Source organism: Malaya genurostris, chromosome 2 (assembly GCF_030247185.1).
Source record: "Malaya genurostris strain Urasoe2022 chromosome 2, Malgen_1.1, whole genome shotgun sequence".
Taxonomy (NCBI): domain Eukaryota; kingdom Metazoa; phylum Arthropoda; class Insecta; order Diptera; family Culicidae; genus Malaya; species Malaya genurostris.
The window spans coordinates 118,450,505-118,464,507 of NC_080571.1; the positions used below are offsets into that span (position 1 = coordinate 118,450,505).

The 14,003-nt window shown below is 37.7% G+C and overlaps 1 protein-coding gene across 5 annotated transcripts in view; it reads left to right on the top strand.

Annotated features, from left to right (window-relative positions):
* The window catches only part of LOC131433055 (protein TANC2), a 199,318-nt gene extending 187,806 nt beyond the window's left edge, over window positions 1–11,512 (top strand). For 2 of the 5 annotated variants that reach the window (XM_058599800.1, XM_058599798.1), the window contains exons 5-11: window positions 1,010–1,301; window positions 1,626–1,874; window positions 6,383–6,721; window positions 6,785–9,208; window positions 9,268–9,619; window positions 10,345–10,597; window positions 10,666–11,512. In XM_058599800.1, the coding sequence (XP_058455783.1) occupies window positions 1,010–1,301; window positions 1,626–1,874; window positions 6,383–6,721; window positions 6,785–9,208; window positions 9,268–9,619; window positions 10,345–10,597; window positions 10,666–11,025 (4,269 nt within the window). In that variant the 3' untranslated portion in view covers window positions 11,026–11,512. The remainder of the gene's footprint in view (window positions 1–1,009; window positions 1,302–1,625; window positions 1,875–6,382; window positions 6,722–6,784; window positions 9,209–9,267; window positions 9,620–10,344; window positions 10,598–10,665) is intronic. The other 3 variants (XM_058599803.1, XM_058599802.1, XM_058599801.1) reach the window with 2 other exon arrangements.
* The last annotated feature ends 2,491 nt before the right edge of the window (window positions 11,513–14,003 follow it).

Genomic DNA, 14,003 nt, shown 5'->3' on the forward strand with positions numbered 1-14,003 from the left:
CGCAGTCAAGCATCAACTGAAATCAAGAAATGATTTGCAGCATATATTTATAGATTCCTCTTCGAGCTACGCAGAATGATGCGGTGTTTTTATGCATGACGCAAAGTCTCCTATGCCGAACAAGAAAATGACGTCAATTTGGTCAGCTGGGATTGGTGGATGAAAACATAGGTCAATTCTAACCATTTTTTCAATAGTATGCTATTGAAATACTGAAACGACGTTGCCATACATGTTTAAGTTAAAAGTTTCCGAATCGATGGCTGTTAAATTATATCAATCCATCAACAAATGACTGAGTTATTAACGTTCAAATTATGACAAAAAAAGGTTACGCTGCTATTTTTGAAACTTTTAATTGACCCCCGGCCCCGTATAGTGAAGAGTAAGGCATTTTTAATGCCAAAAACTAGTTCATGTCAAAAGATAACTTGAAACTTATGGTGTGGCCATAATTGCATTCCGTCAAAACGAAATTGAGGTGTCCAGCACTACGTACCTTTTGTGATTTTGACTGTAACAGACTCGAAATAATTATTATACGGTCATGCGTATTATTGAGAGCTTCTTATTATCCAGACACGACATATGATTACTGAGAACAGACATGTAGTGATTTCAACGTTTGTAAGAAATTTAATGGTTGTTGTTTAGTGATCACTAAGTAGCAACCCGCCTATAGAGGTGCTTTGAGATGGTTCGAGCTTGCATAAATTGATAATACATTCATGCAAAGTCTCATGCAACGGTGTTTCAACGAATTTTCAGTTGTATGCTTTACATAGGTTTTTTTAAAGTTTATATTAGCTTGGATTTTTGTTCCTGTGAAAGAAGAAGAATTGAGAAACGTCACAAATTTGACTGACCAACATTAGTAATAAACGAATCAAAAACAGAAGTTAGATATTTCTATAAGACTTAAGATTACTAAGTGCCAAGAAGACTACTTTTATTTGTTTAATCTAAGGCGCATTGTTAACGTTTCTCCCCGCTCTTTGTGTCATTTCAGACTCCAAATGATCTCATGTCATCGGATGTATACAAATTGAAAGAACGACCGCCACGATGTCCTTCCGGTAACAGCAAATCGGAGCCCCATTACGCTAGCATATCCAATACCTCTTTTGGAGTTGGAATGAAAACCTCGCAGCGAAGTGGACTTAATAGCAGTAGTGAAATTTCCTCCAGTGCATGTGCAACACCTCCGCAAAACCGGAGACGTTTGTTCAGTCCGAAGAACCTGCGAAGTCCGTTCGGTTATCGTAAAAATAATGCTACAACCGACAACTCAACGCTCTCCGGTAAGTTTAGTGTTATGTCATCGTTATTAACAGTTAAGAGCAATTAAGAGATCAGATCGTTTAATCGGTCTGATATTTTAATTTCCGCTTCAGACAACGTGTCTATAGACATGCTAAATCTCTCCGTCACATTGAGGATATTTTTAATGGTGGAATTAAGTCTTAATACCGTATCCTGTAACCCATAATTATGAAAATTTATGCAATTTTTTATCTAGAATTTGATTAAAGCACTCTCCCAAAAATCCGTCATCCTCAAGCGTTTATATTCTACCCATATCTGTTATCTTTGAATCTATAAAACCAAAATCATTCCGGAAACAGGCTTAGCGTCTTTGCTGAATCCAGCAACCTACCACCGAGCAGCGGCCGCAGGAACCAACATGACCGCGTCGTCCACCAGTGAAACAGCAACAGCAGCCGCCATGGTCAACAAAAGGCAACGGAACGCTAATGATAGCCATAAATTTCATCGTCTAAGTTTAGGTACAGCGTCGATGGTTTTCGGTAAAATCAAATCCCTGTGGTCAGCGCAAACGTCGACGGCCAACTCCGGACTGAATCAATTAGCAGGCACGGGTTATTCCGAGTTCTTCTGGTTGCTTTGTGTGGATTACATGATTTTTATTTACTTATTTATGCCCACGTTTTTTCTTGTTTGGATTAATTGTTTGATTTTTAGTTAAGATACTTTCCTTATGATGTTTGTCCGTGCGATTGAAACTAATTGATCGACTTTTATGTGTTGAGTGCTTAGTTTTTTTTATATTTTCTTTTAATTTACCTCTTTTAAATGCAGTTTGCATGCTTCTGTGTTAGATAACTTAAAATAAAATTAAATTTTAGAATTTTCTTAATTGCAAACAAATAGACATTTTGTATAAATTTTTTTTAAAACAAGCAGTTTTTGTTTATCAAAACCTGTTTCAACCCACCTAGTGATGATACCTTTCTCATATCAATCACACTATTATATATAATACTTCAAAATATTATAGCAGAACAGCCGAAATCAGTTTGTTTAGCCGTCTACTGATAATGTGATGGTATATAAAAGATGGAAATGAAGCAAGTTCAGATTTTTTAAAGATATGTTCGCTCCTTAAGTGATCATCACGTGGGAAAGAAGCAACACTTTGAACAGAAATGCTGCGTCATCCAAGTATCGACATGGAACAAATTCTGAACTTTATAACTTAAGTAATATTCTATTGTTCATGGAACTTAATGTTGAATAATTTTCCATGGGGTGTGGTTCAAAACCCCCCTCCGCACGGGCCTGATTTGAACAAATTTGTTCTGAATCTTGAAAACACTACATCTGTTACCTCTTGCTACAAAATATAAACTAGTCTAAAATAGGGACTATATTGGTCTCAAGACACCAATTTTCCAAATTGAATTATCAATAGATTCGGCTTTGCTTTGAATAACCAATCAGAGCGATTCTAAGCACAAATTATTTGCAAACAATCGAAAATTTAACAAATTCCACAGACATTCAGAGATTACATGGCTAGTGCCACGATCCTTTTGACACTAAACCCCCTTCCAGGTCAGGCTCTAACATACGATAACCGGCTTGTAAGATCAGTTCCCTATCAATGGACAAGGGGGAATGACTTGAAGGTCTCGAAAAAGAAGTTGTGATAATTATTATTGAGTTTCAAATTTAAATTTTAGACCTACTAAATCAGATTTCGTTCATATCGACTCGAATACCTGCTCTTCAGGATTCAGGATGCAATTTGATTCACGTTCCGACCGGAGCAGGATGGTACAACGATACGATAGCTTCATACAATTGCTAATCGGCAAACTGCGGTTAAACGAAATGCATTGCTAATTGTTCGAGTGGACATACATCATCACAGCCGGCAATGATCAGTCCCATTGCGTTTAGAAATTAGAAGAAGTTACTAGAAGTGTACAACCTTAACAGCAATTCATTTTAAGAACGAAAAAGTTAATTGGGCTTTCAATTTTCTTTACGGATGAATTCTTTGTTCTTTGAAATGTCGAAGCGCATTGTTGCGTAATTAATGTTTTGGTATCTGATTCTCGATCTTACATTTTGTAGCAACTTGAGAACCGCTCAGTTTCAGGTGATCGTATTTCATTCGCGGATTGTTTTATGCTCTCACGAGGCAAGATCGCAGCATAAAAAAATTGGCGAGTCAGCTTTACATTAAAAAGAGTAAATTATTACCAATTTAGTGCCCCGAAAGGTTTCAGAATGCCCTAAACCAGTATGATTACTTTTGTATTGAAAATCCAGACAACGAATGAACACTTTGATGTAACCAATATTAGTAAGGTAGGATGCTTCAAGCCTCTTCGCCACTCGCTAGTAGAACGTTACGAATGATCGGTAAATTTTCACAAAGGCGAAGAGAGTGGCAATTCGCGATAATGGTGCACCGTGCATCGATCAATAAACTTCGTCTTCTATATCCAGACGGCTGTTGTTCTTCCACATTTATCGAATATCGCAGTGCTGACTCATCGTAAAATGCAGACGCAATTTTTGAAATCAAACCGTCTGGGATGCATCTTGATAATGCTGGTAGCAAACGAGAAATGCAAGAGATCTTGATATACTATTGATAGTGTGATTCACATACGTTGATTTCAAATATTTACGGAATCCAACGGAATGCATTTAAGAATGAAGGAATGCCGTTCTATAGTCACGTTGCATGGATGCATACTTTATTGTCGAAAGTTGTGACTTGATAATGATAAAAAAGTAGATCGTTTGACACTTTAAGAGCGATATTGAAAATTTATCATGTGTACAATTTTGCTTCCGCCGTTTTTTTTTCAAAATTAAAGACTTTATTGCGAAAAAGTGCTTACAGATGTATTATTCAAAGTATTGTCCGTCGCTAGCGACAACTTTCTCCCATCTTTCCGGCAATTTTCGGATCCCGGCTCGAAAAAAGGAGTCCTCTTTTGACGCTATCCATGAAGCAATCCATTTTTCCAACTCTTCGAAGGATTGAAAATGTTGATCTGCCAGGTCATGTGCCATGGAACGGAATAGGTGGAAGTCAGAAGGGCGACATCTGGGAAATACGGCGGGTGGGGCAAGACTTCCCATTTCAGCGTTTCCAGGTACTTTTTGACCACATGAGGCCGAGCATTGTCGTGTTGGAGGATGACTTTGTCATGTAGCTCTTGATATTGTGGCCGCTTTTCTTTTAGCGCGCGACTAAGGCGCATCAGTTGCGCTCGGTAGCGATCTCCTCAGATAGTTTCACCCGGTTTTAAGAGCTCGTAGTAAATCACACCGAGCTGATCCCATCATATACAAATCATAACCTTGGCGCAGTGAATATTCGGTTTTGCCTTCGACGAAGTAGCATGCCCGGGCTTTCCCCATGATTTTCTGCGTTTAGGATTATCGTATCGAACCCACTTTTCATCACCGGTTACGATTCGATGTAAAAACCCCCATACGGCTTTGTCTTTGAAGCAGTTGCTCACATACAAATAGACGGCGCTCGATGCCCCTCGGTTTCAACTCGTACGGCACCCAGTTTCCTTCTTTCTGAATCATGCCCAGTGCCTTGAGACGTTTTGAAATGGCTTGCTGACTCACTCCCAACGATTCGGCAAGAATCTTCATCAAGCAATGCTTCTAGTTGTTCATCTTTGAAGGTTTTTTCTTTTCCACCACCATGTTTGTCTTCGACATCGAAATCACCATTCTTAAAACGTTAAAACCACTCTCGACACGTTCTTTTGCTCAAAGCAGCATCACCGTAATTTTCTGAGAGCATTCGATGCACTTCAGCTGCATTTTTTTCGAATTGTAACTGAAAAGTAAAACTTCCCCCATATGGCGAGAATTGGGCACATAAACAGACATTTTCGAGCGTGAATAATACGAAAACAAGAACAACTGTCACTGAAACGGCGATGACAATTCGTTAGGCACTGTACACACTCACTTTAAAGGCATTATCAACTATGTATTTTGACAAGCCTCAGAGGGTACAGCCACCTATCGGAAAACGGCGGAAGCAAAGTTGTATACCTGATAAACAAAATTAAGTAATCGAATTTTGTTTATTTTCATACTCAATGATTAATTGAGCTCATCTTTGTTACGAACACAAATCGAATTGAAGGTAAACCTACATAACATAACTGAACGAAACTTATTATACAGGGTGATAACACCAATAATTGTTCGCGAAGAATGTTCGCTAGTGAGCTTTTCACAACTGATTTTTAGACATGTGTGATCAGTTTCAGCGTAATATCCAATGTCAGCGATTTGAAGAACTAAATTTTTCAATCTTTTGACGAAAGTCATGCCACCAAAAGTCTATTCATCGAAAACCATTTCGTCAAATTTTATCTATTTCGCTGAAAAATTATTGTCCAAGTTGATCATAAAGCTAAATTGATTTATTTCGTTTTATTGAATATTTGTTTGAGTTCTGAATTTTGAAATGTGTATAAAGATTCTCTTCCAAAATCATACCCAGCACTTGTTGCAGATTTGATAAGATAATTTTTTAATATTTCTACGTGTAAATCACGAATAATTTGCTGATTCAAGAGCCTTAAAACAAATGTATTTATGTGGACGAAGCATGGTTTGCTTGTTTGTTAAGGGCAACTTGATCCGTGCTGCGTTCCTACAGCGGCAGTTTGTAAAAACATTGAATGTAAAAACCGGATAAATACAATTGTTTTGGATGAACCGGTTAAGTTTTTGTCTGGTTTTTGCATTCAAAGTTACTTTGTCCGGTTCTTGCAGAAAAACGATTTTTAAACTATTCTTGCATTGCAACATCCATGTCCGGTTCTGGGTCTCAATGTTTTTATCTGATTTTTGCATTCAAAAATACTTAAACGGGTTACACTTATCCGATTTTTGCTTTCAGCCGTTCATATGAAACGTTATTCGAATAAAGTAATTTGATTAAGTGATTATTTAGATGTTTGATTTATTTTCTGCATGTTGAATGTATTTCACCGTTTAAATATATCGATATTTGTTCATCATTGTAGAGCTTTCCTTTTTTGCTCTGTCTCTCTCTCTCTCTCTCTCTCTCTCTCTCCAGATGATGAAGGTGGAAACGTGAAACCTATGTTGCTCAACTCAAAATCGAAGACATCTCAAGACGAGCTGCAGGTTCGACTTGGATTCTTCCTGGAGAATAACCCACGCCGCAATATGCGCGTACCAAATCAATCCTGCAGCTCGCTCACCTCCACCAACACGAGTCCGGTATCAACGCTGACAGGATCGTCCGAGGCCGACGTCTCCCGAACGTTGCAGTTGCAAGAACCTAACCACTATAATAACGGCTGTGATTCCATCGGATCCATGATGTCAGTTTCTATATCGGAGCAAAGTAATGCCTCATCAAGTCCACTAAGTAGACGACATTCGGTTACCAGTAAGTATAGCATTAATCTAGTATCTAGTGAACTTAAACGAAAAAAAAAATTTTTTTTCGCAGCATCTCAAAACGGTGTAAACATGGATGATCTAACCCTGTTCAAAACCCGAAAAACGACAGTACGGAGATCTGCAAGATCCGGACACATCAAGGGCCCAATAGATCCTAAAATTCGCTTCGCGCAATATCGTCCACAGCAACAACTGACATTAAAACCGCTTTTCTTCGAAGTGCCTACTCAAGAACCCGATCCGTTATTTGTCGGTCGTCATTGGCTAGTACGGGAGCTGGCCAACGCGGTTCAAGCTACTGATTCACCAGGAATCTTGTTAAGTGGTAACCTCGGAACAGGCAAAACGGCACTCCTTTTACAGCTCGTAGAGTACTCCTGTTTCGGTAGACGGAAAGAGATGCCAATCCAAGAAAATGATGGAATATATTGCCAAATCAATGTTGCACACGACCGATTACGTAGTTTGGCCTCACACGTAGTCGCTTATCACTTTTGTCAAGCGGACAATAATTCGACTTGCCTTATACCAGATTTCATCCATTCTTTGGCAGCTCAGCTTTGTCAAGCACCTCAGCTTTCTGCCTATCACGAGTTTTTGCTTGGAGAACAATCTCTGCAGAATGTGTTGAGTGTTAAGGAATGTATCGCTGATCCCGAGCGAGCTATGATCATGGGTATACTAGAGCCCCTTTCTGCATTGCGCAGAGTAGGAAAAATAGCACCTAAAAATTGTGTGATCTTGATTGACGCCTTATGTGAAGCGGAGTACCATCGACCGGATCATGGTGACACCATAGCTTCTTTCTTGCAAAAAATGACAGAACATTTTCCTACGTGGCTCAAAGTGATTGCTACCATTCGAACCCAAATGCTTGAGTTTACCAAAGGTTTAGCCTACACAAAGATGAGCCTCGATAATTGGAATACTAACGAGAGTTTACAAAAGGATATCCTCGAGTACATCACATTCCGAATAAATCAGAGTTCCAGTATTCAACACAATATTGCTGGTGGAAAAGAGATCATCAATACAAGCCTACATTTTAAATTCGCTCAGTACTTGCTCACACTGACAAAAGGTTCCTTCCTCTATGCCAAGCTAACGCTGGATCTAATCGAGCGTGGCAGCTTGGTGATCAAATCGAGCAGCTTCAAGGTGCTCCCAGTTTCACTGGCACAAATTTTTCTACTTAATTTCAACTTACGCTTTCCGACCGCGACTGCTTACGATAGGATCTCTAGTATACTGAGCGTTTGTCTATCGGCTCTCTATCCATTAACACTAACTGAAATTTTCTACTCCGTCAATGCTCTGATCGTGGAAGGCGAAGGTGGTGAACATATTGATAGAGATGAATTTCTGTGCAGATTCAAGACTCTCACCGGATTTCTAATCAAGCGCATCGATAATACGTACATGTTCTTCCATCCATCCTTCAGGGAGTGGTTAATTAGACGAGATGACGGAGAAAGTTCAAAGTTTCTTTGTGATCTCAGAAATGGACATGCCGGAATCGCGTTACGATTTTCACGACTGCAAGCTCCACTCGATCCTGAACAGGCACTCGAGCTTGGACATCATATTCTAAAAGCTCACCTTTACCGTTCCGCGCCACAGCACCAATCGCCAAGGGATCTGCAAGCATATTGGGTAGCATCAGTGACGTCCTGTGTATCGTCCGCACTTTGTACATTGAGAAACGTTTATAACCCTAATATAAAGGTATCAAGGTTGCTACTACTTGCTGGAGCGTCACCAGATCATGTAACAAGTTTTCTTGGAAATGCACCGATACTTTGTATAGCTGCACATGAAGGAATCGTTCCAATGGTGAGTCTGCTTTTGGAATTCGGAGCAAATGTCGAAAAAACGAACAGTCAAGGCTGTACTCCTCTTATTCTGGCATCCGCAAAAGGGCATTGCGACGTTGTTCGACAATTAGTTGCTGCTGGTAGTGCTCTAGGACAAACCGACACATCTCAACGCTGTGCTCTAGTACATGCCGCTGTAACCGGAAAACTGAAAGTAGTGAAGTATCTGGTAGCGTGCGATTGGAATGTTAGATCTGATAGCAACGACGTTACTCTGGAACAAGCAGCCCAACAAGCACTAATAGCAGCTGCCGGACATGGCAATACCGAAATTGTCGAAGACTTTCTAGATATGGGTGAGGTACATGTGAATCGATTGGACATTATTACCGGAGAAACTGCCCTCACCACGGCATGTGCGAATGGACATACCGAAACCGTGACAATTCTTCTTAGTCGGGGAGCAACAACTGATATAAAGAATAGGAAAGATCAATCCCCTTTGCTTATATCTGTCAAAGAAGGGCATTGGGCAATCGTTGAGCGATTACTTCAGAACCAGACTGACACTGAACAGAAGGATAGCAATGGCAAAACGGCACTTATGGTTGCAGCGGAAGAGGGTCATGTTGGAATCATAGAATTGTTACTTAACAGAGGTAGTTATTTACAATAAGTTAATTAGGTTTAAAAGCACTCAACTCTTTCATTTTATCAGGAGCTGTAATGGGTACGCAGGATAAAGATGGTTTGACTGCACTCAGTTGGGCCTGCCTTCGAGGTAAACAGCAAGCGGCCAAATGTCTGTTGGAACGAAATGCAGACAAACAACATGCTGATGGTACGGGTCGAACGCCGCTAGATTTGGCAGCTTACCAAGGATCAGCTGCGTTGGTGCAAATGTTACTGGATCATGGCGCACAGATCGAACACGTTGACATCAACGGAATGCGACCTTTAGACCGTGCCATAGCATGCCGGAACGTTCAGGTGGTGCAAGTCTTTTTGAAACGCGGAGCTAAACTTGGCCCCGCAACCTGGGCGATGGCTAATGGCAAATCCGAAATAATGTAAGTGTAATACAGTAAACTCGAATATTTGGCATAACTATTGGTTTGATACAGTAAACTCGAATATTTGGCATAACTATTGGTTTGTGTTAGAAAATGGCCGACGTTATTGAATGTTACTTACTAACGAGATCAGTTTGTTGCAAATCTATATAAAATTGGATGAGTCAGAAGTTTCTTTTTCTTAACATTTTAAAATTCATTTTCGTCTTTTTAATGCATCGCAGTTCAAACTGAACTGCTAGTGCCACTTAACAGCTCAACTTGAATCACTAAACAGACGTACTGCTTAAATTCTACTTGAACGGTGAAAACATTGCGGAAGTAGACTTCAAGTTTTACTCAGCGAATTAAATTAAACTATTGAGTTGCAATAAGTTTGAATATTATTTTTTAAAAGAATTTAAGTTGTTGTGAATTTGATTTTGACTACCGTTTGATTTCTAGACCATTGATTTTCTACTCATGTAAACTTTGAGTCGAATATGTTTTTCCGTACCAACTCTGTCCTTGGATAATAGCTTAAATTTGAATTCAATGAAAGTTGAACATAGTAATGAATTGATTCACAATAAATAGTTGAAGGCAAATTTGTCCAAACTCTCTAATTTTGATCGAAAATAGATCACAAAAGCCCAAAAAAAATTTCAATTCAAAATCTCGTATCAATAAATAGTCATAAAGATGACGTTCCAGAGCTTTAAATTATAATTTTGTTTTTTTAGGCTCATACTATTGAATAAATTACTGGAAGACGGAAATACACTGTATCGTAAAAATCGTCTACAAGAAGCCGCCCATCGTTATCTATACGCACTGAAGAAGATACCTTCGACTACCATCGTGTCCAATAACGGTAATATCCCGGAAACGATTTACACTGCCGATGCCAACAACAACTCTGCTAACAACGCAACGTTCCAGCAGCTAAAGTTCAATTTTTTACTCAACCTTTCGCGGTGTAAGAGAAAAATGAACGTAAGTTTTAGTTAGGTCTCGCGTAAAGCTCACCAATGTAATTTTCATTTTAAATGCTACTTTAATAGGATGCAGCAGATGCTATTGAACTAGCGGCTCAAGCTATTGAAATCAAACCAAATGCTTATGATGGGTACTACGCTCGATCCAAAGCGCTGATGGAATGCGGAAATTACGTCGAAGCACTCAGGGATGCGGGTGTTGCGATAACCAAATCGCATTCAGCTTCACTTGAAATACGTGAAACGCTAACACGTTTGCACAGTGATCTAAAGAAGCGCCATACGTATACTGTCAACGGAGCCAACAATTCAATGCTAACAAATGGTATTGGAATAGTAGATGGAACTGGTAGCAGTACGAGATCTAGTTCAGTTCACAGTAGCCGTTCAATAGCCGAGTCCATGGATATAATCACAGACTTGTGATTAAATATTTGAATACAGTAAGAAATATCATAGTGAACAAAAAAGAAAAATTGAAAAAGACTAAAGCAATCAATCATTCGCAATGCAATACGCGCCTCAGTAGTGCTATAGCTTCTTTAGAATAATATTTTCGTAAAATTTATTATTTTAAGCATATTATGTTCGCTGCACTAAAAGTGCACAATACTATAGTAACGAGTAATTCCTTAGAACAAAACAGTAGTGTGCAACATGTATAGAGTAGACTCAAATATTTAAATTCGTTTTAAACTTAGAACCTATACATAGATTAAATTATTCACATATTAACATCAACCACACTTCACTTCTATAAAATATAGCGAGTGCTGTATCAGAAGATTTTTTTTTCTGTAAATACGAACTTCATTGTCCACAACCCTTATGCACTATTCTATGATTATTATTATTTATCGAGCATGTTAACGAAACTATGAGAAGAATTTGATGTTTCCGATCATTTCTAGATTAGAAATAAATTATTTTTATATGTAAATGATTATATCTTATGATGATATAAAAGAAATTGTGTAAAATAAAACAATAAAAAATGTTTGAAGATAAACCTAAACCGCCAATATTTTTTAAACTTTTTAAGTACACCATCCATTTGGTCGTTCGATCATTCTCGCTGTTCCTTACTTCCTTTTTTGCCTACCGAGCTTTCACTGGGTTGTTCATTCTAACCATCAAAATTTAGTTTTGTGTACGAGCAAGTAGCTTTTGTAACTCGTGGTTCATGTGATATTCGCAACATATTTGTTTCGAAAATACTGCGTTGATCTTCTACCAACATAGTCTAGGTCTCGTAGCTGTATTCATTCATAACTGATCTCGGTCGATTGTTTGCCGCTTTTAAATAAAAAAAACTCTTCTTAATTCACCTATTTGTGTGTTAATGTTTTTCTCTTGCCATTTAAATAGTCACATTTGAAAGATTCAATTTGATTTTCAAGCTTCGTCCAAAATTCAATAGTAGCTTTCAAACGAGCCTAGACTTTTGTTAAAATCGGCTGAACCATCTCTGATAAAATTGGGCGGTAAACACAACACGTTTTGTCAGTTACGTCACTCCGTCCGGTTACGTCATACCATTATTTCTCCGGAACCGGAAAGACAGCCATTTGATCATCAAACTTGATTCACAATTCAATAGTAGATTTAAGGGGCGGGTAGGGTCTAACTTTTGAAAATTAATTTATTATTTTCTTTATTTTATAGTAAAACATTTCAAGTATATTCTGTGAAATTTTCAATCCTATTGGAACGAGACTCTGGACTCTGGACCTTCATCTATGGCTATCTCATTCTGCAAAGAAGTAAGAGCTCGGCGCACAGGCCCAAGATTTCTGCTTCGATTGACTTCGAAACTTAACAAAACATTCTTGAAATGTTTCATTATAATAAATTATAAAAGAAAAAAAAAATTAAAAATGTTACACCCTTCGGGCTCCCTGGAGTAATAAATTGTTTCCATTGATTTTATAGACAAATAATTTTTAACGAGTTTTTCTAGAAAGCAGGTTTTGAAAGTCCGTGTCCATCATCATTCAAAAACTACTGAACCATTTTTTTTTTCAAATTTTACACACACTTTCTACATATAAAAAACGAGACCCCAAAGTTTTTTTCGTTGTTTGTCACTTTGGGGAGGTTTAACAGTTACAAAATGGCGGTTTTCACTTTGAACCTCCAAAAATTAAAAAAAAAGATAAAAAAATCATACAAAAACGTGGGAATCTAGATAAACTCATACTCTAACTATGCTGCGTTCATTTGTGCACTTCTGATTAGTCTGCGCTGGGATACGGTGAACACAGCAAATCATGATTTTAAAGAAGCGTCCTCAAAAATACCTCTTCATCGACTTAACTCATGGACTTTCCGAAAGAACGCTTCAATAATATCCGATATTGAAATCTCGGAAAGTCTTAATCCCCAGTTCTTATTCGTGGAAACTGAGGGAAAATTTTAAATGCTCTTTTGTAATGAACAAAAACTTCCTTAATTTAGTTCTAAATGAAACTGCCTGCTACAATATAAACGAGTAAAAAATACACAAAATAGTTGTTTAATTGGCATATTGAAATCACTCGAAAGCTCTATTTAACAGATAAAGCGCATGAATTAATTATGCTATAATTTATATAAAAATATTTGAAATCACCAAAAAAAACGGTCAACAGATTTCACGCGCGTCTGTATTGTTCTATATTATTACTATATAATTTACCGCGAAAATTGTTTAATTAAATTATTATTGTATTTACTTCAAATCTATCGGAGTAGCATTTTCTTAATATTCATTTAACACATCGATTTATGTTATTGAAAGTGTAGTATTAACGGATCTTCGTGATAGTTGATTTTTATCATTCAATTTATGAGTTAAAAAACAAATAACATGGAAAGAACAAAACGGATAAAACTCAGAAGCTAGATGGAAATAGATAAGAGATCATATTGACGTATAATAATGAGAAAATATTTTTGAACAAAACTCTTTATTGAATGAAGAGATAATTTAGTAGCCAGATGTGAAACGTAGAAAAAATCTGATAACTGAAGGAAAAAAGAAACTCCTGCAATTGTCGCCCGGATCTATTCTTGGTTAAGTTTTTTTCCGCCGGAGTTTCGGAGAGGGTTTGAATATACGAACGAAACACCAGGCGCATTTTAAAAATCCACGCAGCAAGTCATTTTCGTCACAAGTTTGTAAATAATTGCTGGCACACGAATTTTTCAACGGACTCAGATTCTACGATAGTTTTTTGAATTATGATATATTTTCCCCGATTTTGCGAAGGTTTTCTATACTTTTATAGTTTAACTTTGTTGTATTATCTGTGATCCGTGAAAGCTCCGTTCAAATCTTTTTATTTGTTAAAAATGGCATGATTTCGTTGAAAATGTGACTAAAATTTCATTTAATAATAACTTTTATAAAAATATGTTAATGT